The following is a 26958-nucleotide window of genomic DNA, read 5'->3' as shown; positions in this document are numbered from 1 at the left end:
CCCCAGCATGACTGTCGAGTGCAAATTGTCTTGACGATATACCACCGAAGAAGCGGCACCACCTAGCTAGCAGAACATTTAAAATGTCCCGAGGGAACACCATCGTTCTCGAATAAAAAAAATCCTGGCCCGCGCAGGGATCGAACCTACGACCTTCGCGTTATTAGCACGACGCTCTAACCAACTGAGCTAGCTTTTTTTTTTTTTTTTCTTTATTGCCACACTTTGACAGAGAACAAGCACACAAAGCAAGAAAAACAGGTACACAAAGCTGTAACATACACTGATAAAACTGCTAACAGTCTTTTGCTAGCAGGAAATGGCTAAAACTGCTTAAGGTTTGTCAGCGACTCCATTACTGGAAGCCATTCCGGGGGGTCAGGCTGAGTCTTCCAAACCTCTACAATCAAACGAACAGTTTCTCCAAAGTATTCCTTGGAACGCTTAGCATCAACATCGCGGTGGCGTATAGCCATGCGAGATTTCCAAATGCCGTGCAGAGCCAAAACCATCACCACATCATACGGCAACCCGCCGTCATTGTCGATGGGTATAAACCTGATTCCGTAGGCGTCTAGAGGGAAATCTTTCTTCAAAGTCCTCTGAAGCACGTCCCAAAAAAAGACCCCATCCCAACATTCTAAAAACACGTGTTCTACTGTCTCCGGCTTTTTGCACGGATAACAGTCAACCCCCCACGGAACGTACAGTCCTTTCTCTTTTTGCCACGTTTTGACTGGTAGGACACCCGCGTGGAGCTTAAAAAAGAACTTTTTAACCCATGGCGGTACCGCCATAGATTTCACGCGTTTAAGCACATCCTGGCCTGGCCCTGCACGGTACATTGACCGGTACAGTGGAACTGGAAATACAGAGTCAACGAGATCATTATACAATTTTTTCCGCGTTACGCTACATAGGTATTCCATCGTGAAGCGGGCACGCAAAAACTGGGTCGCTTGAACAACTTCGCGGAAGTATCCCTTCATTGTCAAGACAGGGAAACGTGCTGACGCTATAACAAAATCGGGTAACACCACAGACAACTTCATTTGGCAAACAGTACGCAAAAAGGGGTCTTGTACATCCCGAAGGAAGAGAAAACGATTGACAACCTGTCGTAAAAACAAATGAGACAAGGAAAGGCCCCCGCTACGCACGCGCCGAAACAAGTTCGTTCGACTTGTTTTTTCCCACGTGGACTCCCAAATTAACATGGCGAAAACGCGGTGCAACGCCTGCACATGCGCACGCGAACAGTGTAACACCTGGAGAACGTACCATATTTTACTTATTAAGAACACATTGCAGACTGAGCCTCTTGCAAAAATGGAGAGCCCAGTGCCTTGCCATTTTTCTGCTCTATCGCGCAATTCAGCTGTCTGTCTGCGCCAATAGGGATCACTGTCCTCGTAGTTTTCGAGAGGCACACCTAAGTATTTGGTTGGCGTCGTCTGCCAGCTTATGCTTTCAAACACCTCCGGGGCTTCTTCCCATTGGCCGTGCCAGAAACCTAAACATTTTTGCCAGTTCACACTGCTGGCACTGTATTTACAAAAGGCCTTTAGTGTCGTTACAGCTTCGCTTATGCTGCTTTTATCAATAAAGAAAAGTGCAATGTCGTCGGCATAGGCCAACACACGCACCTCACACGACTGTAGTCTAAAGCCGTTGATGGTTTTGCTTCGAATAACACTCAAACAAAACGCTTCTACATATACACAGAAAAGCAATGGGGACAATGGGCAACCCTGACGTACGCCACGTTGAACCTGCACTGCTTTGCTGAGCGACTTGTTCACAACGAGGCTAGTTGAACACCCACTATACGCCATGCGCACTCCTTGAAGAATAACAGCCCCTACATTTATATGCTCTAACATGGCTATAAGGAGCTCGTGTGATACCTGGTCGAACGCCTTCTCCAGGTCTACCTGGAGCATTGCTAGAGAACCTTGAGTGCTGTCGCAACACTCAAGAACACTTCGAGCAGTATGAATGTTCGTTACTATCGACCGCCCCTTTATACCGCATGTTTGATGCGGTCCAACGATGTCCCTAATAACAGTCTGCAAACGACTCGCCAGAATTTTCATTAAAATCTTATAGTCTACATTAGTGAGACTGATTGGGCGATACCCAGATACAGCTCGGAGTTTGGCGTCATCATCTGACTTAGGAATAAAAATGGTGTGCGACTCATGAAAAGACGGTGGCAGCACACCATTCTGATACGCCTCAGCGTATAACGTACACAACACTGGACTTAGGCACTCTTTAAACTTTTTATAGAATGCAGCGCTTAGCCCATCGGGGCCAGGCGTCTTTCCCGGGCTCAACTCCTCTATAGCTTTTCTTACTTCATTCTCCGTTATGTCTGTTTCGAGCAGTGCTGACATCTCTTTGTTTAGGCATGGTAACAATCTCAAAAATTCATCCTTAAACGCCACGACATCAATAGCGTGACATGCAAACAGTTTGTCGTAAAAGTTACAAAAACAGCGTTCTATGCTGGCTTGATCCTTGTACAAGACGCCTTCGCTTTCTATTTCCGCTATCGCATTTCTGCGAGCGTACTTTTTTTCGGAGCATAAGGCTCTTTTGGTCGGCGCCTCTCCCAGCAGCATCTTTTCTGCTCTTGCGCGAACAAGCGCGCCATGATATTTGCCCTGATCTAAGACCTCGAGCTGTGCTTTAACATTCTTTATGTCATCTCTGCACGTCCCCGGCGATCTACATTCTGCTACAATAAGAGCGTCGAGATTACTTCGTAGCGTGGCTTCTTTCTTTTTCTCGTCGCTCTTCATTGCAGAAGAACGTTCAAGGCCTTTTAGCTTAACTTCTTGTTTGAACAGCTCCCACTTCCGAATGAAGTTCGTCACGTCTGAGCTGCTAAACGAGGTCCGTGCGCATGCGTCAACGGCCTCGACGAATTTATCATCTTGCAGAAGTTTGTTGTTCATTTTCCACAAACCCCAGGAGAACGCGTTTCCACGTTTAGCGGCCCTGCCTAGTGTTAACGACACCAGACAATGGTCGCTAAAAGAAACAGGGGTCACTTCGTATTTGTCACATTCATGTACGAGTTCTACGGAAAGATACACCCTGTCGAGCCGCGCATGACTATTGCCCTGAAAGTGTGTATAGCGGACGGTGCCTGCATTGCTCATGCTATCACCTGCATCTTCCAGGGCGCATCCGGCTACTATCTCATTCAGTACCACCGTACTGGCGTCTCTGAAATTGGTCGTGCTGCTTTTGTCGCGCGCTGAGCAAACACAATTATAATCACCCATTAAAATTAAGAGCCGTTCCGTCTCACACCACGGACGCATTTCTTCAAAGAAAGCCTTCCTTTCGGCTGTATTGGTGGGCCCGTAGACACACATTACACGCCATTCATTGGAACAATACTCCAAGTCGCACACAACATACCGCCCCGTTTCCGAGGCGGTGACAGTCTTTAGAGCGGCCCCTAAGCTTCTCCGAATTAGAAGGGCGCAACCCGCAGAAAACCCGACCGCATGCGACACGCACACATCATAGCGCGCAATAAAGGGCCGCACCATACGATCCGTCTGGTCCTCCCTCCCAACTTTGGTCTCTTGCAAGGCCACGATGTCCAAATCCTCATCTGTTACGAGTCGATACACCTGATTTTGACGTCTCCGATCCGAAAATCCCCTGACGTTAAGCGTGGCGATGCGCATTGGTTTGCTCAAGTAAACCATGTTTTAGGAGGGAGCTAGACTTATCGCACAACACTTACATTCATGCAGCACAAAAAAGAACGACGCTTCATCAACTGCAAACATCCCATACACGCTCCAAAATCCCGCACTTATAAAACATTCGTATGGCCTGCGGGATTCACGGCCGCTGCAATACACACTGCCACCCTCCCCCCAGCCAAACCTAAAGCTCAAAGCATAAGCATCAGGAACACAATACCCCCTCCAAAAATGCTGCCTTGACCCAACTACACTGTTGCGTTTAGTTCGTTGGCGATTCAAGACAGCAGCGCAACAACAAACACTGAGGAACAGGATGGCGACTACCTTTCGTAGTGACGTGCTGGCTAGGAGGGCGGAGCCGAAGTTTTCGTTCGGTCTGGTGGGACGTTGGGCTTCGGCTTGAAGCTCGGACGTCTCACTGAAACCGCCTTAGCCGGGGGCTCCTCGCTGCTGGTGAGTCCGTCACCCTGCTCTGTGTCGTTGCTTTCTCGTTGTCGCTTTGCCACGGCCCCACTCAGGTCCATTTGCACGGCTTCGGCTGCTAGAGCCGACACCTCCGTCGTTCCCTGACTGGCCGCTCCGGTTCCGTTATCCTCGTTCGACGAGACGTGAGGGGGAGGCGTCTTCGGCTCGACCGGCTGCTCCTTTTCAGGAACGCGCTGGCCAGCCTCGGCCTCGACCCGCCCCGCCGACGTCGACTCCTTCACTGCCTTGTCGGCTACTCCTGCAGCTGTCTCCTCCGCTTCTGCCTCGTCCATGAGGTTTTCGCGGAGGTCGTCCTCCCTCGCTGGACCGGTGACGCTGGCATAGGACTTAACGCAGGCGCTTGCATCATGCCCGAAGCGACGGCACGAAGAACACTTCGGAACCTTGCATTCTCGCCTGACGTGCCCCTTGAGGTTGCAACGTAAGCACTGCGGGGCCCTTCCGGCGACGACGACGAGGGCCTTGTCACCCGCCACACGAAGTTCGTGCGGCAGGTCGTCGATGGTCACGCCCGCCTTCAACTTGAGGGTCACCGTTCGAAGTGTCGAGCCCTTGTCTTGGATGCCTTCGACGCGCCACCGCTCCCTGCGCACCTCGCCGACACGCCCGTAGGGCGCCAGCGCAGCGCGAACGGCGTCGTCCGGCACGTTGTGCAGCAGCCAGTGAAGCTTGAGGCGGGCTTCTTGATTAGACGGGTCGATAACAAGGCACCGACGATCCTTCACCTTGATATCAGCGAGTGCAGAAATTTTCTTTACACCCTCCGCTGACTTGAACGTCACTGCCCAAACGTGACTCATCTGGTACGCCCCCAACGCCACGACGTCGGGGAGCAGTTCCAGACGAGCCAAAACGTCCCGAAAGTCCTCAACGCGGTAAGGCCGGGCACGCATGTCGGCATGAAGAAAAACCGTGTTTAAAACCGACTGACCTGAAGGAAACTGTGGCAAAAGTACTTGGTAATCATCAGCATCCTGGGCATATATCCTGTTACCGCGGGCCGAAAGGCCCGCTGAAGCCGCTCCTTGGGCGGAGCTCGACATTCTGCGACCGCTCGCTAGCGCTACCGGAAGCAGAAAAAAAGCCAACTGAGCTAGCGGGCCGGACACGCTGCCCCCCATTACAGTGTTGCATCGGAGCCCGCGTTCGCAACCCGGATTACACAAAAACAAACCCCAGCATGACTGTCGAGTGCAAATTGTCTTGACGATATACCACCGAAGAAGCGGCACCACCTAGCTAGCAGAACATTTAAAATGTCCCGAGGGAACACCATCGTTCTCGAATAAAAAAAAATCCTGGCCCGCGCAGGGATCGAACCTACGACCTTCGCGTTATTAGCACGACGCTCTAACCAACTGAGCTAGCGGGCCGGACACGCTGCCCCCCATTACAGTGTTGCATCGGAGCCCGCGTTCGCAACCCGGATTACACAAAAACAAACCCCTTCATGACTGTCGAGTGCAAATTGTCTTGACGATATACCACCGAAGAAGCGGCACCACCTAGCTAGCAGAACATTTAAAATGTCCCGAGGGAACACCATCGTTCTCGAATAAAAAAAAATCCTGGCCCGCGCAGGGATCGAACCTACGACCTTCGCGTTATTAGCACGACGCTTTTTTTTTATTATTGCCTGCTTGGCACATACATAGGACATGTAATATCAGTACACAAAATATTACGCACACATATGCCCTGGCTCTACTTGGGCAGTGCGGCGAGTTAAAATTCTTTCAGTGCAACCAAGCTGTCCAACAGAGGTAGCCACTCAGGCGGCTGTTTTTGAAGCCTGTAAATTTCTCTCATGTACACCATACTCTCTTTGAAATACACTCTCGCAGGCTGAGCGTCCACATGAGCGTGTCTGTCAGCCATTCGTGTCTTCCAAATACTATGGAGACTCAGCAGCACAAACATATCATACGGCACGCCCCCACTGCTTTGAATGGACAAGAAACGAATGCCATGGGGCGTTATTACAAGGTCTTTTTTAAGCGTGCGCTTCAGAATGTCCCAGTGAAAAACGGAGTCTGAGCAGTCAAGAAATATGTGGTCGATCGTTTCTGGCTTCAGACAAATGCGACAGTTAATGGACCAAGCCACAAATAAGCCTTTTTCTTGAAGCCATGGTTTCACTGGGAGCGTGCCAGTATGCAATTGAAAGAAAAACATTTTCACAGATGGTCGCACAGGCATTCTTTTCACTCGCTTCAACACATCCCTTCCACCCTCTCCTCTGTACAAGGAGCGGTACAGAGGTTCGGGCAAGCAAACATCAAGCAAATCCTTATACAAATGTTTACGAGAAACACTACCTAAATATTCAACGGAAAAACGGGCTTTAAGAAATTTGAAAGAATCGACTACCTCAAGGAGGTAACCTCGCACACGATTGTGTGTCACATCACTTGACGACACAACGAAATCCGACAAGTCATCTCGTAGGAACACTTGGACTACAGTTCGTAAAAATAAATCATTCTGGTCTCGCAAAAAAATATATCTCGCTACTACTTGTCTCAGAAACAAGTGTACAAGGCCGACCCCTCCGTTTTTTACAGAACGGAAAAGATTTGTTCGACTGGTGCGTTCCCATGTTGAACCCCAGAGGAAAACTGCAAATACCCGGTGCAACCTTTTCACCGCACCCCTGGCCATGCACAATACCTGCAACACATACCACACTTTTGCGACAATAAAAAGATTACAAACAGTCGCCCGCGTAAACACAGACATATCACGGCCTCCCCATTTCGACGTTTTCTCGCGCGCCTGCTCTGTTTGCTCTTTCCAGTGTTCGGAAGGGTCCCTGTAGTACTCAAGCGGCACACCCAGGTACCTCGTGGGAACCACAGTCCACTGAACGTTTTCATACACAGGTGGTGTGGTTTCCCACTGACCGTGCCAGAATCCCGAGCACTTATTCCAATTTATGGTGCTGCCAGAAAGTTTACAAAAAGCTGTGACGTCCTTTACCGCCTCGTTGATGCTGTCCTGCTCTGCACAAAACACCGCAATATCATCTGCGTATGCCAGAATCTTGACTTCAATTGAGTGCAGCTTAAAGCCATTTATTCTATTGTTGGTCAAAATCTTTAAACAGAAGGGTTCTAAGTACATCGCAAAAAGCAGTGGACTCAAGGGGCAGCCTTGTTTTACGGAAGAAAGGACAGGAAAGCTGGTACTTAATTCCTTGTTAACAATGACACTCGCACTGCACTGCTTGTACGCCATCTTGACTCCGTCTAAAATAACTGAGCCAACATTCACGTGCTCTAAAACACAAAATAACACTTCATGAGCTACACGGTCGAAGGCCTTTTCTAAATCGAGCTGCAGCATGGCGACACGACCGCCTATTGCGTCTATGCATTCTAATATGCTACGCGCTGTGTGCGTGTTCGTGAAAATGGTCCTCCCTTTAATTCCGCATGTTTGGTGCGGACCAACTATGTCTTTTATTACTGTTTGCAGCCGCCTTGCCAGTACTTTCATGAAAATTTTATAGTCAACATTGGTGAGTCTTATCGGACGATAAGCACTCACTGACTGCAGCTTGATTGGGTCTTCAGATTTTGGGATCAAAACAATATGTGTTTTTCGAAAAGACAAAGGCAGGTCTTTACACTCATACGCTCTGTCAAGTACTCTGTACAGCGCCTCCGCTATTTCGGACCTGAACGCCTTATAGAATGCTGCGACTATTCCATCCGGCCCCGGTGACTTTCCCGAGCTTAGTTCATCAATCGCCGTCTCTATTTCAGCTTTGGTAATTGGAGCTTCCAACTGTACTTTAATGTCTTCATCCAACTGTGGCAACAGTGAAAGAAGGGTACTTTTGTAATCGCTCGTAACGTTTTTATGAAGACCCAGCAGTTCGGTATAATATTCAACAAAAGCCCTCTCTATGATCTGGCCATCACTCGTAACTGTGTTCTTGTAACTTATCTCCTGAATTTCATTCCGTTTTGCGTAACTTTTTTCATCACTGAACGCCCGCCTGGTTGGCGTTTCCCCTCCCCACAATCGTTCGGCCCGTGCCCTTATCATGGCCCCTCGGTACTTTTCTGTATCGATAATCTCAAGCTCAGTTTTTATTTGTTTTATTTCTTTGTTGTATCTTCCTGGAACGGTACTTTCCTGGTTTAAGAAAAAGTCTAGTTGGTCATGTAACTCTTTTTCTTTCTGCTTTTCACAACGGCGTGCAACGCAAGCTTTTTCGATTGCGGCTATCTTGACATTGCTCTTAAAGTCTTCCCACTTAACGATGACATCTTCATTATCTACGTCGAGCACTTTTTGAAGCATTTTCTTTACTTGAGCCAAAAAATCTTCATCCGACAGAAGCTTCGCGTTCAATTTCCATAGGTTCCAATTGAAGGTGGGTTTTGTTATCTTTGTACCCACGACCATCGAAACTAAAGCATGATCACTAAAAGACACATTTTTAACTTCATAATTGTTGCAAAGTTGTATTAGACTACAGGACACGTACACTCTATCTAATCTGGCGTGGCTCTGATTTTGAAAGTGCGTAAATTGCGGAAAACTTCCGCAGGATAGTACGTGACCTACGTCACTCAAATTATGTTCCTGGGTAAGTATACCTAACAGAAGCGCGCTTGCTTCCCGGACGGGCTGTTTTTTTACTCTATCCTCGGCCAAACACACACAATTAAAATCCCCCAAAAGGATCATCTGTCTATCACACTTGAGATAGGCTTCAATGTCTTCAAAAAATCTTTTACGCTCATTTTCTTTGTTGGGTGCATAAATACAAACTATCCGCCACGCGTACTGGCAATACACAAAATCACACACAATCATTCTGCCGTCTTCGCATACTGTTACACTCTCCTCGCAAACGCCCAAGCCGTTGCGGATGAGGAGTGCGCAGCCGCCGGACGTGCCAACGGCATGGCACACACAAACGTTGTAACGCGCCCTGAAAGGCGAAATCATCCGCTCTGCTTGTTGCTCACTTTCTACCTTCGTTTCCTGCACTGCGATTATGTCGATATCGTTTTCAAGCAAAATGCGGCTAAGCTGATACTGGCGTCTTTTTGACGCCAAGCCCCTCACGTTTAAAGTCGCTATTTTTAGAATATTTTTTAGTTTCGCAGCCATAAAAGGTTAACTGGTCATTACAACAGAGCGGCGGATTTTATACACCAAAGTAGCCGAAGAAAGGCAGGTACGATGAATAAGATGCACCACTACTTCTGCGTCTAGCATACGCGGAAAACCACCTTAACTCACACACCACTTTAGGCTCAGTCCGTGATGTTACGGGGGCCGTTGCCTCATCGGTTGCCTCTCCAGCGTTATGTTGGGCTTTGGTTTAAATGAAGAGCGCCGACCTCCTACTGCTGCTTTCGTCGGCGGTGCTTCATTCGTCGCAAATAAAGTTCCTCCCTCCTCACACAGCTCGCGTGCACGCTTCACAGCTGCAGCCCCGTTTTCCGCCGCACCTTCCTCCATTGGCTCCGAAGCTGAAGTTCCCGCCACCGTAAGCTCACCTTCATGTTGCTTGTCAGATGAGCTTCGGGCACCGGGAGGCTGGCTGTATCCTCTCTGCCGGCATCGTTAGGCGGTGTTACCTCGGCGTTCGTGACAGGGGGCTTCACTGCGGAGGCAGGCTCAGGGGGCTTAACCTCTGGTGACGGCACGACGTCTTCTCCTTTCGCAGCGTCCTCGGCGTCGGCGGCATCCATTATGTATTCCGCCTCACGGTCACTTTTCGTAGGTCCAGTCACATTGGCATAAGTCCGCACACAGTCACTCTCGTCGTGGCCAAAGCGCCTGCAGCTAGCGCACCGCGGCACTCGGCACTCACGCCAAATGTGGCCGCTCCGGTGGCAGCGCAGGCAGACTGGAACCCGGCCGGGAACCACGACGAGGGCTTGCTCCCCTGCCACACGTAGTTGGTGCGGCAGGTCGTCGACGCTGACGCCTGCTTTTAACTTAAGTGTGACCAAGCGTATAGTCGACGACTGCGCCGTGCAGCCTTGGACACGCCAGCGGTCTCTGGTCACTTCAGTGACCTTGCCGTAAGGCCCCAGGGCAGCTCGTATTTCGTCGTCGGGGACGAAGTGGAGAACCCAATGGAGCTTCAAACGGACGTCCTGGTTCCTCGGGTCGATGACGACACACCGACGCCCCTTGACCTGCACTTCACCAACGACGACGAACTTCTTTGCTCCGCCAGCGTCCTTGAAAGTTACCGCCCACACATGGTTCATCTGGTACGCCCCCAAGGCGATAACCTCGGGGAGCAGTTCCAGACGAACCAGCATGTCGCGGAAATCTTCCACTTTGTAGGGCCTGGCTTTTACGTCAGCGTGCACAAAAATCGTATTGAGGGCAGTTGGTCCTGAAGGTAGATGGGGCAGAATAACTTCGTAATCCTGGGAAACAATGTTCACATCCGTTGACCTGTTACCGCGGGCCGCAGGGCCCGCCAAAGCCGCTCCTTTCACGGAGCTCGCCATCCTGCGTCCGCACTGCGCAGCGGCCGGAAGCAGAATCTATTAGCACGACGCTCTAACCAACTGAGCTAGAGGGCCGGACACGCTGCCCCCGATTACAGTGTTGCATCGGAGCCCGCGTTCGCAACCCGGATTACACAAAAACAAACCCCAGCATGACTGTCGAGTGCAAATTGTCTTGACGATATACCACCGAAGAAGCGGCACCACCTAGCTAGCAGAACATTTAAAATGTCCCGAGGGAACACCATCGTTCTCGAATAAAAAAAATCCTGGCCCGCGCAGGGATCGAACCTACGACCTTCGCGTTATTAGCACGACGCTCTAACCAACTGAGCTAGCGGGCCGGACACGCCGCCCCCCATTACAGTGTTGCATCGGAGCCCGCGTTCGCAACCCGGATTACACAAACACAAACCCCAGCATGACTGTCGAGTGCAAATCGTCTTGACGATATACCACCGAAGAAGCGGCACCACCTAGCTAGCAGAACGTTTACAATGTCCCGAGGGAACACCATCGTTCTCGAATGAAAAAAATCCTGGCCCGCGCAGGGATCGAACCTACGACCTTCGCGTTATTAGCACGACGCTCTAACCAACTGAGCTAGCGGGCCGGACACGCTGCCCCCGATTACAGTGTTGCATCGGAGCCCGCGTTCGCAACCCGGATTACACAAAAACAAACCCCAGCATGACTGTCGAGTGCAAAATGCCTTGACGATATACCACCGAAGAAGCGGCACCACCTAGCTCTAAAATTTGAAATAAGATATCGTGCGGCACACGATCGAAAGCCTTCTCCAAGTCAATCTGGAGCATTGCGACCCCAGATTGTGTGGCATCACAACACTCCAGAATACAACGCGCCTTATGTACATTCGTGAATATAGTCCGCCCTCTGATCCCACAAGTCTGGTGTGAACCTACAATATCTTGCATTACTGTTTGGAGCCTACTAGCTAATACTTTCATTAAAATTTTATAGTCTACATTTGTTAAGCATATAGGCCGGTAAGATATAGCTAGCAGAACGTTTACTATGTCCCGAGGGAACACCATCGTTCTCGAATAAAAAAAAATCCTGGCCCGCGCAGGGATCGAACGTACGACCTTCGCGTTATTAGCACGACGCTCTAACCAACTGAGCTAGCGGGCCGGACACGCTGCCCCCCATTACAGTGTTGCATCGGAGCCCGCGTTCGCAACCCGGATTACACAAAAACAAACCCCAGCATGACTGTCGAGTGCAAATTGTCTTGACGATATACCACCGAAGAAGCGGCACCACCTAGCTAGCAGAACGTTTACAATGTCCCGAGGGAACACCATCGTTCTCGAATAAAAAAAAATTCTGGCCCGCGCAGGGATCGAACCTACGACCTTCGCGTTATTAGCACGACGCTCTAACCAACTGAGCTAGCGGGCCGGACACGCTGCCCCACATTACAGTGTTGCATCGGAGCCCGCGTTCGCAACCCGGATTACACAAAAACAAACCCCAGCATGACTGTCGAGTGCAAATTGTCTTGACGATATACCACCGAAGAAGCGGCACCACCTAGCTAGCAGAACGTTTACAATGTCCCGAGGGAACACCATCGTTCTCGAATAAAAAAAAATCCTGGCCCGCGCAGGGATCGAACCTACGACCTTCGCGTTATTAGCACGACGCTCTAACCAACTGAGCTAGCGGGCCGGACACGCTGCCCCCCATCACAGTGTTGCATCGGAGCCCGCGTTCGCAACCCGGATTACACAAAAACAAACCCCAGCATGACTGTCGAGTGCAAATTGTCTTGACGATATACCACCGAAGAAGCGGCACCACCTAGCTAGCAGAACGTTTACAATGTCCCGAGGGAACACCATCGTTCTCGAATAAAAAAAATCCTGGCCCGCGCAGGGATCGAACCTACGACCTTCGCGTTATTAGCACGACGCTCTAGCCAACTGAGCTAGCGGGCCGGACACGCTGCCCCCCATTACAGTGTTGCATCGGAGCCCGCGTTCGCAACCCGGATTACACAAAAACAAACCCCAGCATGACTGTCGAGTGCAAAATGCCTTGACGATATACCACCGAAGAAGCGGCACCACCTAGCTAGCAGAACATTTAAAATGTCCCGAGGGAACACCATCGTTCTCGAATAAAAAAAAATCCTGGCCCGCGCAGGGATCGAACCTACGACCTTCGCGTTATTAGCACGACGCTCTAACCAACTGAGCTAGCGGGCCGGACACGCTGCCCCCCATTACAGTGTTGTATCGGAGCCCGCGTTCGCAACCCTGATTACACAAAAACAAACCCCAGCATGACTGTCGAGTGCAAATTGTCTTGACGATATACCACCGAAGAAGCGGCACCACCTAGCTAGCAGAACGTCTACAATGTCCCGAGGGAACACCATCGTTCTCGAATAAAAAAAAATCCTGGCCCGCGCAGGGATCGAACCTACGACCTTCGCGTTATTAGCACGACGCTCTAACCAACTGAGCTAGCGGGCCGGACACGCTGCCCCCGATTACAGTGTTGCATCGGAGCCCGCGTTCGCAACCCGGATTACACAAAAACAAACCCCAGCATGACTGTCGAGTGCAAATTGTCTTGACGATATACCACCGAAGAAGCGGCACCACCTAGCTAGCAGAACATTTAAAATGTCCCGAGGGAACACCATCTTTCTCGAATAAAAAAAAAATCCTGGCCCGCGCAGGGATCGAACCTACGACCTTCGCGTTATTAGCACGACTTTTTTTTTCTTTATTGCCGGTTTCAAACAAAATCCAGAAACAATGGTACATATGATAAAATCGCTGACTTCACTCAAGCCAGCGCTACATAACTAAAAACGGGGCATAGACAATACCTTTTCAAATTCATGCAACCATTCAGGAGTACATTTCTGACTCTTCCACATTTCTACAATACGTTTGGCACTCTCACAGAAATACTGCCTTGCTGGCCTTCCGTCTACGTCACAGTGCCGAAACGCCATTCGAGACCTCCGTATTCCCTGGAGGACCAGCAACATCACTAGGTCGTAAGGCACTCCATTATTGTTTTGCACTGCCAGAAACCGGATGCCATAAGGGCTCAACGGAAACTCCTTTTTTAATGTTCGCTGAAGAACGTCCCACAAAAACACCCCATCCCAACAATCCAAAAAAACATGTTCCACCGTCTCGGGCTTTTTACACAAAGAACAGTCGACACCCCATGGCACAAACAGACCCCTTTCCAACATCCATGTCCTAACTGGTAAAACTCCACAGTGCAGTTTAAAGAAAAATGTTTTAACACCCGGGGGAATGGCCATAGCTTTTACACGTTTCAAGACGTTCTGCCCTGGGCCCACCGGAAACATGGATCGGTATAAAGGAACAGGAAAACAGATTTCAGCAAGGTCTTTATACAACTTTTTTTTCGACACGGCACTCAAGTACTCCATAGAGAACCGTACACAAAGAAATTGTGTCGCTTGAACAACTTCTTTTAAATACCCGTGTACTGCCCCGTTGCAGCTTTGACAAGACGTAACAATGAATTGGGGCAATAGCCTGCCTAACCTGACTTGAATAACGGTGCGCAGGAAGGGGTCCTTTACCTCGCGCAAGAAATAAAAACGATTCACAACTTGTCTCAAAAACAGATGCGAGAGCGATAAACCGCCTTCGCGAACTCTCCGAAAAAGATTCGTCCTACTTGTCCTTTCCCAGGACGAGCCCCAAACAAAAACAGCACAAACGCGATGCAGCCGCTGAACATTGGCGCGAGAACAGTGAATCACCTGCAAAACGTACCAAAGTTTAGCGAACAAAAATATGTTGCACACCTTTGCGCGCGCAAACATCGACAGCGCACGCCCCTTCCCTTCCCACTTTTCCGCTTTATCACGCAACGCAGTCGTCTGGCTTCGCCAGTACGGGTCGCTATCTCTGTAGTTTTCAAGTGGAACGCCTAAGTATTTGACCGGCACAACCTGCCAGTTCATACCTTCAAAGACAGTAGCCGTTACGTCCCAATTGCCATGCCAGAATCCCAAGCACTTGCTCCAATTTACCGAGCTCCCAGTATATTCACAAAACGTCTTAAGCAACGCAACTGCAGTACTAATGCTTTTTCTGTCACGACAAAATAAAGCGATGTCGTCCGCGTATGCCAATACACGTACCTCGCATGCCTGCAACTGGAAACCATGAATACTATTGCTGTTTATTATGCTAGCGCAAAACGACTCGATGTACAAGCAAAACAGTAAAGGGGACAGCGGGCATCCTTGCCGTACTGAACGCGTGACATATATTGGGCGGCTCACTGACTTATTTATTACCAGCCTTGTTGAACACTCCTTATACGCCAGTCTTACGCCCTCCGTTATTACTTTCCCTAGGTTTACTTTTTCCAAAATAGTATAGAGTAGCTCATGAGAGACCTTATCAAATGCCTTCTCAAGGTCTATTTGCAGCATGGCTACAGCCTCATTCATGCCGTCACAACACTCGAGAATGCTCCGTGTATATTACTAGTTATAGACCTTCCTTTTATTCCACATGTTTGATGTTCGCCTACTATGTCTATTATTACACTCTGTAACCTCCTTGCTAAGACTTTCATTAATATTTTATAATCTACATTCGTCAAAGATATCGGCCTATACGCAGTTACTTTTCTGAGCTCTTCTTTTACATCTGTTTTGGGTATGAGTACAGTGTGCGATTGTGAGAACGAAGGGGGCAGTCTTTCCAGTGTGTAGGCTTCTGAGTAGAGGTCACATAAAACTGGACTTAGGTTATTGCGGAAAGCTTTGTAGAACGCCGTGCACAACCCGTCAGGGCCTGGAGACTTTCCCGGACTTAATTCATCGATAGCCTTCTTAACCTCTTCCACTGTAATTGGTACTTCTAAATTTTCTTTCACCTCTTCATCTATCGTCGACAAGAATCTTAAAAAATTGTCCTTAAACGCGTCTAAGTTTGCAGGTTGGCACGAAAACAAACCATCATAAAAATCACAAAAGGCATAGCTAATTGCTTGTTGTTCATCAAGAACCTGCCCTTTATACTCTATTTCCGCAATAGAATTGCGGGTCGCGTATCTCTTTTCAGAGCTGAGTGCTCTCTTTGTAGGGGCTTCCCCAAACATGAACTTTTCTGCACGGGCTCGCACTATCGCACCATGATATTTCTCTTGTTCTATAGCTTCTAACTGATGTTTCAAAGTTTTAATGTCTTCCTTAAACAGTCCAGGTGACTCGCACTCTAGTGCAGAAAGAGTCTCCAGGTTTCCTCTAAGCAGAACTTCCTTTTTTCGTTTATCATAATGTAAGGCAGTTGACCTTTCCAATGCTGTCATCTTAATATCTGCTTTAAAGTTCTCCCACTTAGAGGCACAGTCACATGTATCCTGTTCAAGGTTCCTGATCTTTTTCGTTACTTCTTTTACAAATTCTTCATCCTTCAATAATAAGCTGTTCATTTTCCATAAATCCCAGTTGAAGGTCTTTTTATCTTTGCGCTTTCCAATCAAGAACGACACTAGGCAATGGTCGCTGAACGACACAGGTGTAACGCTATACTCAGAGCACTCCGGCGCAAGTTCTAACGACACATAAGCTCGGTCTAATCTTGCGTGGCTCGTTCCTTAAAAGTGGGTGAACTGGATATGCGTCTTGCATTCCAACATATCCCCCACATCTTCCAAACCAAAATCTGCTGTGACACCATTCAATGCAATCGTGCTTCCATCGCGATAAGGAGTGCCACTTGATTTATCGCGAGCCGAGCACACACAATTAAAATCTCCCAGTAACACAAGAGCCCGTTCTGTGTCAAGCCAGGCCCTCAAATCTTCAAAAAACACTTTTCTTTCGTCGACCTTTGTAGGCGCGTACACACAAACAATCCGCCATTCTTTTGACGCTAAAATAAAATCACATATAACAAAGCGCCCATTTAAACTGGACGTAACGTTTTGCACTACTACGCTGCTGCTCCGACGTATTAAAATCAGACAACCTGCCGACAATCCCACCGCATGGCTGACGCAGACTTCATAACTAGGACTAAACACACCCACCATCTTTTCCGTGCTTTGCTCGTTCTCTACTTTCGTCTCCTGAAAGGCTACGACATCTAACTCCCTCTCCTTGATGATTCTGTACAGCTGACTCTGACGTTTACGCTCGGAAAGGCCGCGTACATTAAGGGTGGCACAACGCAGATGATGAAATGAACACCGCATGAATGGAAGATGAAGGCAAGTAACACACTGTTACACACACGTTTCAGGAACACTAGCCCCGCCCCCTTTTCTACCCCTCAAAAAAAGAAAAAGTGTTGTCCGTGCCGTAACGCTCATGCGAAGACCTCCCGCGCAAAAAAACAGCAAACGTTTCGCTTACGGAGGCTTCCCCGCCGCTGGTCCTCTGTCGTAAGGCGTGGTGTTGGGCTTTGGCTTGAAGCTTGGGCGCCTCAGCATAACCCCGCCCACACTTGCCTTGACGTTGCCGGAGTCACCAGAGTCCTCACGCTTATCGTCCTCCTTACGCGGCCGCTTGACGGTGGCTTCCGGGTCGTCTCCGTGGCCGTCGCCGGCGTCACGCACTTCACGAGTTAAGGCGGTGTTCGTCGAACCCGCCCCAACACACTCCTCACTTTTCGCGTCCAGCACAGGTGTCACCGGCGCTGGGTCGTTCTGGGAGGTCGACTGCTGCTCCACGGGAGCAGTATTTACGTCCTCCACGTCTGGTTCCGCCAAAGGGTCCCCGGGTGCGGACGCACCACCTCCGCCGGCTGCCGCAGCCTCCGCCTCCTCCTCGTCCATACGGTTTTCAGCCGCGTCCGCGTCTCCGACAGGTCCGGTGACATGTGCATACGTCCGCACGCACTGCGTCGCTTCGTGACCGAAGCGGCGGCAGACAGTGCAGCGCGGCACCTTGCAGTCGCGCCTCATATGGCCCGTCCCCGAGCAGCGGAGGCACTGCGGGGCCCGGCCTGGAACGACCACGAGCGCCTGGCCGCCCGCAACCCGGAGCTCGTGCGGCAGGTCGTCGAGCCTCACGCCGGCGTTGAGCCTGAGGGTCACCGACCGCGTCGTCGAACCTTTCTCATTCATGCCCTTGACACGCCACCTCTCGCGTCCGATGTCGACGACACGGCCGTAAGGAAGCAGCGCCGCTCGCACCTCGTCGTCCGGCACGTTGTACAGAATCCAGTGCAGTTTCATCCGCACATCCTGGTTCGCCGGATCGATGACGAGGCACCGGCGCTCCTTCACTTTCACGTCAGTGGCCGCGAGCATGCGCTTTACGCCGCTTTCGTCCCTGAATGTCAGGGCCCATACGTGGTTCATTTGATACGCCCCCAAGGCAAGCACCTCGGGGAGCAGTTCCAAACGAGCCAAAGTGTCCCTGAAATCTTCGACGCGATAAGGCCTCGCACGAACGTCCGCATGAAGAAAAATGGTGTTTAAAACACACCGACCTGTTGGCAGCATCGGCAAACTGACGGGGTAATCTCCGGATTCCTGGCCAAAAAACCTGTTTCCGCGGCCAGACATGGCCGCATTCACCGCTCCTGAGGAGCCAATCATCCCGCGTCCGCACACTAGCGCGGCCGGAAGCAGAAAAACCACCAACTGAGCTAGCGGGCCGGACACACTGCCCCCGAATCCAGTATTGCATCGGAGCCCGCGTTCGCAACCGGGATTACGCGAAGACAAACGCCAGCATGAGTGGCGAGTGCAAATTGTCTTGACGATATACCACCGAAGAAGCGGCACCACCTAGCTAGCAGAACATTTAAAATGTCCCGAGGGAACACCATCGTTCTCGAATAAAAAAAAATCCTGGCCCGCGCAGGGATCGAAGCTACGACCTTCGCGTTATTAGCACGACGCTCTAACCAACTGAGCTAGCGGGCCGGACACGCTGCCCCCCATCACAGTGTTGCATCGGAGCCCGCGTTCGCAACCCGGATTACACAAAAACAAACCCCAGCATGACTGTCGAGTGCAAATTGTCTTGACGATATACCACCGAAGAAGCGGCACCACCTAGCTAGCAGAACGTTTACAATGTCCCGAGGGAACACCATCGTTCTCGAATAAAAAAAATCCTGGCCCGCGCAGGGATCGAACCTACGACCTTCGCGTTATTAGCACGACGCTCTAACCAACTGAGCTAGCGGGCCGGACACGCTGACCCCCATTACAGTGTTGCATCGGAGCCCGCGTTCGCAACCCGGATTACACAAAAACAAACCCCAGCATGACTGTCGAGTGCAAATTGTCTTGACGATATACCACCGAAGAAGCGGCACCACCTAGCTAGCAGAACATTTAAAATGTCCCGAGGGAACACCATCGTTCTCGAATAAAAAAAAATCCTGGCCCGCGCAGGGATCGAACCTACGACCTTCGCGTTATTAGCACGACGCTCTAACCAACTGAGCTAGCGGGCCGGACACGCTGCCCCCCATTACAGTGTTGCAGCGGAGCCCGCGTTCGCAACCCGGATTACACAAAAACAAACCCCAGCATGACTGTCGAGTGCAAAATGCCTTGACGATATACCACCGAAGAAGCGGCACCACCTAGCTAGCAGAACATTTAATCTGTCCCGAGGGAACACCATCGTTCTCGAATAAAAAAAAATCCTGGCCCGCGCAGGGATCGAAGCTACGACCTTCGCGTTATTAGCACGACGCTCTAACCAACTGAGCTAGCGGGCCGGACACGCTGCCCCCCATCACAGTGTTGCATCGGAGCCCGCGTTCGCAACCCGGATTACACAAAAACAAACCCCAGCATGACTGTCGAGTGCAAATAGTCTTGACGATATACCACCGAAGAAGCGGCACCACCTAGCTAGCAGAACGTTTACAATGTCCCGAGGGAACACCATCGTTCTCGAATAAAAAAAAAATCCTGGCCCGCGCAGGGATCGAACCTACGACCTTCGCGTTATTAGCACGACGCTCTAACCAACTGAGCTAGCGGGCCGGACACGCTGCCCCCATTACAGTGTTGCATCGGAGCCCGCGTTCGCAACCCGGATTACACAAAAACAAACCCCAGCATGACTGTCGAGTGCAAATTGTCTTGACGATATACCACCGAAGAAGCGGCACCACCTAGCTAGCAGAACGTTTACAATGTCCCGAGGGAACACCATCGTTCTCGAATAAAAAAAAATCCTGGCCCGCGCAGGGTTCGAACCAACGACCTTCGCGTTATTAGCACGACGCTTTTTTTTTATTGCCTGCTTGGCACATACATAGGACATGTAATATCAGTACACAAAATATTACGCACACATATGCCCTGGCCTACTTGGGCAGTGCGGCGAGTTAAAATTCTTTCAGTGCAACCAAGCTGTCCAACAGAGGTAGCCACTCAGGCGGCTGTTTTTGAAGCCTGTAAATTTCTCTCATGTACACCATACTCTCTTTGAAATACACTCTCGCAGGCTGAGCGTCCACATGAGCGTGTCTGTCAGCCATTCGTGTCTTCCAAATACTATGGAGTCTCAGCAGCACAAACATATCATACGGCACGCCTCCACTGCTTTGAATGGACAAGAAACGAACGCCATGGGGCGTTATTACAAGGTCTTTTTTAAGCGTGCGCTTCAGAATGTCCCAGTGAAAAACGGAGTCTGAGCAGTCAAGAAATATGTGGTCGATCGTTTCTGGCTTCAGACAAATGCGACAGTTAATGGACCAAGCCACAAATAATCCTTTTTCTTGAAGCCATGGTTTCACTGGGAGCGTGCCAGTATGCAATTGAAAGAAAAAACTTTTCACAGATGGTCGCACAGGCATTCTTTTCACTCGCTTCAACACATCCCTTCCACCCTCTCCTCTGTACAAGGAGCGGTACAGAGGTTCGGGCAAGCAAACATCAAGCAAATCCTTATACAAATGTTTACGAGAAACACTACCTAAATATTCAACGGAAAAACGGGCTTTAAGAAATTTGAAAGAATCGACTACCTCACGGAGGTAACCTCGCACACGATTGTGTGTCACATCACTTGACGACACAACGAAATCCGACAAGTCATCTCGTAGGAACACTTGGACTACAGTTCGTAAAAATAAATCATTCTGGTCTCGCAAAAAAAATATATCTCGCTACTACTTGTCTCAGAAACAAGTGTGCAAGGCCGACCCCTCCGTTTTTTACAGAACGGAAAAGATTTGTTCGACTGGTGCGTTCCCATGTTGAACCCCAGAGGAAAACTGCAAATACTCGGTGCAACCTTTTCACCGCACCCCTGGCCATGCACAATACCTGCAACACATACCACACTTTTGCGACAATAAAAAGATTACAAACAGTCGCCCGCGTAAACACAGACATATCACGGCCTCCCCATTTCGACGTTTTCTTGCGCGCCTGCTCTGTTTGCTCTTTCCAGTGTTCGGAAGGGTCCCTGTAGTACTCAAGCGGCACACCCAGGTACCTCGTGGGAACCACAGTCCACTGAACGTTTTCATACACAGGTGGTGTGGTTTCCCACTGACCGTGCCAGAATCCCGAGCACTTATTCCAATTTATGGTGCTGCCAGAAAGTTTACAAAAAGCTGTGACGTCCTTTACCGCCTCGTTGATGCTGTCCTGCTCTGTACAAAACACCGCAATATCATCTGCGTATGCCAGAATCTTGACTTCAATTGAGTGCAGCTTAAAGCCATTTATTCTATTGTTGGTCAAAATCTTTAAACAGAAGGGTTCTAAGGACATCGCAAAAAGCAGTGGACTCAAGCGGCAGCCTTGTTTTACGGAAGAAACGACAGGAAAGCTGGTACTTAATTCCTTGTTAACAATGACACTCGCACTGCACTGCTTGTACGCCATCTTGACTCCGTCTAAAATCACTGAGTTCACGTGCTCTAAAACACAAAATAACACTTCATGAGCTACACGGTCGAAGGCCTTTTCTAAATCGAGCTGCAGCATGGCGACACGACCGCCTATTGCGTCTATGCATTCTAATATGCTACGCGCTGTGTGCGTGTTCGTGAAAATGGTCCTCCCTTTAATTCCGCATGTTTGGTGCGGACCAACTATGTCTTTTATTACTGTTTGCAGCCGCCTTGCCAGTACTTTCATGAAAATTTTATAGTCAACATTGGTGAGGCTTATCGGACGATAAGCACTCACTGACTGCAGCTTGATTGGGTCTTCAGATTTTGGGATCAAAACAATATGTGTTTTTCGAAAAGACAAAGGCAGGTCTTTACACTCATACGCTCTGTCAAGTACTCTGTACAGCGCCTCCGCTATTTCGGACCTGAACGCCTTATAGAATGCTGCGACTATTCCATCCGGCCCCGGTGACTTTCCCGAGCTTAGTTCATCAATCGCCGTCTCTATTTCAGCTTTGGTAATTGGAGCTTCCAACTGTACTTTAATGTCTTCATCCAACTGTGGCAACAGTGAAAGAAAGGTACTTTTGTAATCGCTCGTAACGTTTTTATGAAGACCCAGCAGTTCGGTATAATGATTGATTGATTGTAGGGTTTAACGCGCCAACGCAACGCAGGCGATGAGGCGCGCCGTAGTGGAGGGCTCCGGATTAATTTTGACCACCTGGGGATCTTTAACGTGCGCCGAAATCTCGTACACACGGGCGTTTTTGCTTTTCGCCTCCATCAGAAAAGCGGCCGCCGCGGCCGGGAATCGAACCCGCGACCTCGTGCTCAGCAGCGCAACGCCTTAGCCACTGAGCCACCGCGGCGGGTAGTTCGGTATAATATTCAACAAAAGCCCTCTCTATGATCTGGCCATCACCCGTGACTGTGTTCTTGTAACTTATCTCCTGAATTTCTTTCCGTTTTGCGTAACTTTTTTCATCACTGAACGCCCGCCTGGTTGGCGTTTCCCCTCCCCACAATCGTTCGGCCCGTGCCCTTATCATGGCCCCTCGGTACTTTTCTGTATCGATAATCTCAAGCTCAGTTTTTATTTGTTTTATTTCTTTGTTGTATCTTCCTGGAACGGTACTTTCCTGGTTTAAGAAAAAGTCTAGTTGGTCATGTAACTCTTTTTCTTTCTGCTTTTCACAACGGCGTGCAACGCAAGCTTTTTCGATTGCGGCTATCTTGACATTGCTCTTAAAGTCTTCCCACTTAACGATGACATCTTCATTATCTACGTCGAGCACTTTTTGAAGCATTTTCTTTACTTGAGCCAAAAAATCTTCATTTGACAGAAGCTTCGCGTTCAATTTCCATAGGTTCCAATTGAAGGTGGGTTTTGTTATCTTTGTACCCACGACCATCGAAACTAAAGCATGATCACTAAAAGACACATTTTTAACTTCATAATTGTTGCAAAGTTGTATTAGACTACAGGACACGTACACTCTATCTAATCTGGCGTGGCTCTGATTTTGAAAGTGCGTAAATTGCGGAAAACTTCCGCAGGATAGTACGTGACCTACGTCACTCAAATTATGTTCCTGGGTAAGTATACCTAACAGAAGCGCGCTTGCTTCAAGGACGGGCTGTTTTTTTACTCTATCCTCGGCCAAACACACACAATTAAAATCCCCCAAAAGGATCATCTGTCTATCACACTTGAGATAGGCTTCAATGTCTTCAAAAAATCTTTTACGCTCATTTTCTTTGTTGGGTGCATAAATACAAACTATCCGCCACGCGTACTGGCAATACACAAAATCGCACACAATCATTCTGCCGTCTTCGCTTACTGTTACACTCTCCTCGCAAACGCCCAAGCCGTTGCGGATGAGGAGTGCGCAGCCGCCGGACGTGCCAACGGCATGGCACACACAAACGTTGTAACGCGCCCTGAAAGGCGAAATCATCCGCTCTGCTTGTTGCTCACTTTCTACCTTCGTTTCCTGCACTGCGATTATGTCGATATCATTTTCAAGCAAAATGCGGCTAAGCTGATACTGGCGCCTTTTTGACGCCAAGCCCCTCACGTTTAAAGTCGCTATTTTTAGAGCATTTTTTAGTTTCGCAGCCATAAAAGGTTAACTGGTCATTACAACAGAGCGGCGGATTTTATACACCAAAGTAGCCGAAGAAAGGCAGGTACGATGAATAAGATGCACCACTACTTCTGCGTCTAGCATACGCGGAAAACCACCTTAACTCACACACCACTTTAGGCTCAGTCCGTGATGTTACGGGGGCCGTTGCCCCATCGGTTGCCTCTCCAGCGTTATGTTGGGCTTTGGTTTAAATGAAGAGCGCCGACCTCCTACTGCTGCTTTCGTCGGCGGTTCTTCATTCGTCGCAAATAAAGTTCCTCCCTCCTCACACAGCTCGCGTGCACGCTTCACAGCTGCAGCCCCGTTTTCCGCCGCACCTTCCTCCATTGGCTCCGAAGCTGAAGTTCCCGCCACCGTAAGCTCACCTTCATGTTGCTTGTCAGATGAGCTTCGGGCACCGGGAGGCTGGCTGTATCCTCTCTGCCGGCATCGTTAGGCGGTGTTACCTCGGCGTTCGTGACAGGGGGCTTCACTGCGGAGGCAGGCTCAGGGGGCGTAACCTCTGGTGACGGCACGACGTCTTCTCCTTTCGCAGCGTCCTCGGCGTCGGCGGCATCCATTATGTATTCCGCCTCACGGTCACTTTTCGTAGGTCCAGTCACATTGGCATAAGTCCGCACACAGTCACTCTCGTCGCGGCCAAAGCGCCTGCAGCTAGCGCACCGCGGCACTCGGCACTCACGCCGAATGTGGCCGCTCCGGTGGCAGCGCAGGCAGACTGGAACCCGGCCGGGAACCACGACGAGGGCTTGCTCCCCTGCCACACGTAGTTGGTGCGGCTGGTCTTCGACGCTGACGCCTGCTTTTAACTTAAGTGTGACCAAGCGTGTAGTCGACGACTGCGCCGTGCAGCCTTGGACACGCCAGCGGTCTCTGGTCACTTCAGTGACCTTGCCGTAAGGCCCCAGGGCAGCTCGTATTTCGTCGTCGGGGACGAAGTGGAGAACCCAATGGAGCTTCAAACGGACGTCCTGGTTCCTCGGGTCGATGACGACACACCGACGCCCCTTGACCTGCACTTCACCAACGGCGACGAACTTCTTTGCTCCGTCAGCGTCCTTGAAAGTTACCGCCCACACATGGTTCATCTGGTACGCCCCCTAGGCGATAACCTCGGGGAGCAGTTCCAGACGAACCAGCATGTCGCGGAAATCTTCCACTTTGTAGGGCCTGGCTTTTACGTCAGCGTGCACAAAAATCGTATTGAGGGCAGTTGGTCCTGAAGGTAGATGGGGCAGAATAACTTCGTAATCCTGGGAAACAATGTTCACATCCGTTGACCTGTTACCGCGGGCCGCAGGGCCCACCAAAGCCGCTCCTTTCACGGAGCTCGCCATCCTGCGTCCGCACTGCGCAGCGGCCGGAAGCAGAATCTATTAGCACGGCGCTCTAACCAACTGAGCTAGCGGGCCGGACACGCTGCCCCCGATTACAGTGTTGCATCGGAGACCGCGTTCGCAACCCGGATTACACAAAAACAAACCCCAGCATGACTGTCGAGTGCAAATTGTCTTGACGATATACCACCGAAGAAGCGGCACCACCTAGCTAGCAGAACATTTAAAATGTCCCGAGGGAACACCATCGTTCTCGAATAAAAAAAAAACCCTGGTCCGCGCAGGGATCGAACCTACGACCTTCGCGTTATTAGCACGACGCTCTGACCAACTGAGCTAGCGGGCCGGACACGCTGCCCCCCATTACAGTATTGCATCGGAGCCCGCGTTCGCAACCCGGATTACACAAAACCAAACCCCAGCATGACTGTCGAGTGCAAAATGCCTTGACGATATACCACCGAAGAAGCGGCACCACCTAGCTAGCAGCACATTTAAAATGTCCCGAGGGAACACCATCGTTCTCGAATAAAAAAAATCCTGGCCCGCGCAGGGACCGAACCTACGACCTTCGCGTTATTAGCACGACGCTCTAACCAACCGAGCTAGCGGGCCGGACACGCTGCCCCCCATTAGAGTGTTGCATTGGAGCCCGCGTTCGCAACCCGGATTACACAAAAACAAACCCCAGCATAACTGCCGAATGCAAAATGTCTCGACGATATACCACCGAAGAAGCGGCACCACCTAGCTAGCAGAACATTTAAAATGTCCCAAAGGAACACCATCGTTCTCGAATTAAAAAAAATCCTGGCCCGCGCAGCGATTTAACCTACGACCTTCGCGTTATTAGTACGACGCTCTAACCAACTGAGCTAGCGGGCCGGACACTTTTTCTTTATTGCCTTCTTTGACAGGATGACAAAACAAAGACACACGTAACTGATAATCTGTACACTCAATACAAACACTATAACTGCAGCCCTTCTTGGGCAAGCGGGGTGATTTCAATACTCTTTCATTACCAACAATGCTTCAATGGTGGGTAGCCACTCTGGTTTAGAGGGCTGAAGTTTTTGTATCTGTACAAAAGAACCTATTGACTCTTTGAAGTAGTGTCTGATGAGCCTGGCATCTGGGTCGGAGTAGCGTACCGCCATCCTGTTTCTCCAGATGCTATGTTATGTAGTCCATACAGCATAATTGTGTCAAGCGGCACACCGTCCTCATTCTCAACATTCAAAAACCTAATACCGTAAGCATCGACAGGCAAATCTGTTTTGAGTGTTCGCTGTAGGTTGTCCCAAAAGAACACCGCCCCCCAACAGTCCAAGAACACATGCTCAATTGTTTCTGGCTTTCGACACAGAAAACAGTGCACACCCCATGGCACAAACCATCCCTTTTCCTCCATCCTGGTCTTAACTTCCAGTGTTCTAGTATGGAGTGTAAAAAAGAAAGATTTCACTCCACCTGGGACCGCCATTCTTTTCACTCGCTTAAGTACATCTCTCTCAGGCCTTAGATTACACTTGCTGCGGTATATTGGCACTGGCAATACACTCTCGACGATATCTTTGTACGGTTTCTTCCGACTCACCCCGCTTAAGTACTCTAAAGAAAAACGCACAGAAAGAAAACGGTATAACCACACCACCTCCTTAAAAAATCCACGTACAGTTCCCCTCATGTACTCAGAGCTCACAACAAATTCAGGCAAAAGTCTTCCAAGCCACAGCTGACAAACCGTCCTAAGAAACGCGTCTTCAACATCACGAAGAAACAGAAATCTATTGACCACTTGCCTTAAAAATAAGTGCGATAAACCAAGTCCGCCTTCACGCACTTTCAAAAAGAGGTTCGTTCTGTTCGTTCTTTCC

The 26958-nt window shown here is 49.9% G+C and overlaps 4 protein-coding genes and 17 non-coding genes across 21 annotated transcripts; all 21 read right to left on the bottom strand.

Moving 5' to 3' along the window:
- Window positions 1–209: 209 nt before the first annotated feature.
- Window positions 210–5278, bottom strand: LOC144138771 (uncharacterized). Its single transcript, XM_077671234.1, has one exon. It carries the CDS (start codon window positions 5261–5263, stop codon window positions 4079–4081), a length of 1185 nt encoding a protein of 394 aa, XP_077527360.1. The 5' UTR covers window positions 5264–5278; the 3' UTR covers window positions 210–4078.
- Window positions 5279–5519: 241 nt separating this feature from the next.
- Trnai-aau (transfer RNA isoleucine (anticodon AAU)) lies at window positions 5520–5593 on the bottom strand. The gene has a single exon. It is a non-coding gene; the product is annotated as a tRNA-Ile (tRNA).
- Window positions 5594–9664: 4071 nt separating this feature from the next.
- LOC144139963 (uncharacterized) lies at window positions 9665–10717 on the bottom strand. Its single transcript, XM_077672183.1, has one exon. It carries the CDS (start codon window positions 10712–10714, stop codon window positions 9665–9667), a length of 1050 nt encoding a protein of 349 aa, XP_077528309.1. The 5' UTR covers window positions 10715–10717.
- Window positions 10718–10984: 267 nt separating this feature from the next.
- Window positions 10985–11058, bottom strand: Trnai-aau (transfer RNA isoleucine (anticodon AAU)). Its single transcript has one exon. It is a non-coding gene; the product is annotated as a tRNA-Ile (tRNA).
- Window positions 11059–11253: 195 nt separating this feature from the next.
- On the bottom strand, window positions 11254–11327 carry Trnai-aau (transfer RNA isoleucine (anticodon AAU)). The gene has a single exon. It is a non-coding gene; the product is annotated as a tRNA-Ile (tRNA).
- Window positions 11328–11795: 468 nt separating this feature from the next.
- Trnai-aau (transfer RNA isoleucine (anticodon AAU)) lies at window positions 11796–11869 on the bottom strand. The gene has a single exon. It is a non-coding gene; the product is annotated as a tRNA-Ile (tRNA).
- A 196-nt stretch (window positions 11870–12065) lies between these two features.
- Trnai-aau (transfer RNA isoleucine (anticodon AAU)) lies at window positions 12066–12139 on the bottom strand. The gene has a single exon. It is a non-coding gene; the product is annotated as a tRNA-Ile (tRNA).
- A 196-nt stretch (window positions 12140–12335) lies between these two features.
- Window positions 12336–12409, bottom strand: Trnai-aau (transfer RNA isoleucine (anticodon AAU)). Its single transcript has one exon. It is a non-coding gene; the product is annotated as a tRNA-Ile (tRNA).
- Window positions 12410–12604: 195 nt separating this feature from the next.
- On the bottom strand, window positions 12605–12678 carry Trnai-aau (transfer RNA isoleucine (anticodon AAU)). Its single transcript has one exon. It is a non-coding gene; the product is annotated as a tRNA-Ile (tRNA).
- A 196-nt stretch (window positions 12679–12874) lies between these two features.
- On the bottom strand, window positions 12875–12948 carry Trnai-aau (transfer RNA isoleucine (anticodon AAU)). The gene has a single exon. It is a non-coding gene; the product is annotated as a tRNA-Ile (tRNA).
- A 196-nt stretch (window positions 12949–13144) lies between these two features.
- Window positions 13145–13218, bottom strand: Trnai-aau (transfer RNA isoleucine (anticodon AAU)). The gene has a single exon. It is a non-coding gene; the product is annotated as a tRNA-Ile (tRNA).
- A 2057-nt stretch (window positions 13219–15275) lies between these two features.
- Window positions 15276–18270, bottom strand: LOC144139474 (uncharacterized). The gene has a single exon (XM_077671808.1). It carries the CDS (start codon window positions 18206–18208, stop codon window positions 17111–17113), a length of 1098 nt encoding a protein of 365 aa, XP_077527934.1. The 5' UTR covers window positions 18209–18270; the 3' UTR covers window positions 15276–17110.
- A 290-nt stretch (window positions 18271–18560) lies between these two features.
- On the bottom strand, window positions 18561–18634 carry Trnai-aau (transfer RNA isoleucine (anticodon AAU)). The gene has a single exon. It is a non-coding gene; the product is annotated as a tRNA-Ile (tRNA).
- Window positions 18635–18829: 195 nt separating this feature from the next.
- Window positions 18830–18903, bottom strand: Trnai-aau (transfer RNA isoleucine (anticodon AAU)). The gene has a single exon. It is a non-coding gene; the product is annotated as a tRNA-Ile (tRNA).
- A 196-nt stretch (window positions 18904–19099) lies between these two features.
- On the bottom strand, window positions 19100–19173 carry Trnai-aau (transfer RNA isoleucine (anticodon AAU)). Its single transcript has one exon. It is a non-coding gene; the product is annotated as a tRNA-Ile (tRNA).
- Window positions 19174–19369: 196 nt separating this feature from the next.
- On the bottom strand, window positions 19370–19443 carry Trnai-aau (transfer RNA isoleucine (anticodon AAU)). Its single transcript has one exon. It is a non-coding gene; the product is annotated as a tRNA-Ile (tRNA).
- A 197-nt stretch (window positions 19444–19640) lies between these two features.
- Window positions 19641–19714, bottom strand: Trnai-aau (transfer RNA isoleucine (anticodon AAU)). Its single transcript has one exon. It is a non-coding gene; the product is annotated as a tRNA-Ile (tRNA).
- A 4314-nt stretch (window positions 19715–24028) lies between these two features.
- Window positions 24029–24829, bottom strand: LOC144139962 (uncharacterized). The gene has a single exon (XM_077672181.1). The coding sequence runs from the start codon at window positions 24827–24829 to the stop codon at window positions 24029–24031; it is 801 nt and encodes a 266-aa protein (XP_077528307.1).
- Window positions 24830–25350: 521 nt separating this feature from the next.
- Window positions 25351–25424, bottom strand: Trnai-aau (transfer RNA isoleucine (anticodon AAU)). The gene has a single exon. It is a non-coding gene; the product is annotated as a tRNA-Ile (tRNA).
- A 195-nt stretch (window positions 25425–25619) lies between these two features.
- Trnai-aau (transfer RNA isoleucine (anticodon AAU)) lies at window positions 25620–25693 on the bottom strand. Its single transcript has one exon. It is a non-coding gene; the product is annotated as a tRNA-Ile (tRNA).
- A 196-nt stretch (window positions 25694–25889) lies between these two features.
- Window positions 25890–25963, bottom strand: Trnai-aau (transfer RNA isoleucine (anticodon AAU)). Its single transcript has one exon. It is a non-coding gene; the product is annotated as a tRNA-Ile (tRNA).
- Window positions 25964–26958: the final 995 nt, after the last annotated feature.

Source organism: Haemaphysalis longicornis, unplaced genomic scaffold (assembly GCF_048455015.1).
Source record: "Haemaphysalis longicornis isolate Haplotype H1 unplaced genomic scaffold, Haemaphysalis longicornis Haplotype H1 scaffold_5, whole genome shotgun sequence".
NCBI classification, from domain to species: Eukaryota; Metazoa; Arthropoda; class Arachnida; order Ixodida; family Ixodidae; genus Haemaphysalis; species Haemaphysalis longicornis.
This window is presented reverse-complemented; position numbering and strand designations above follow the sequence as displayed.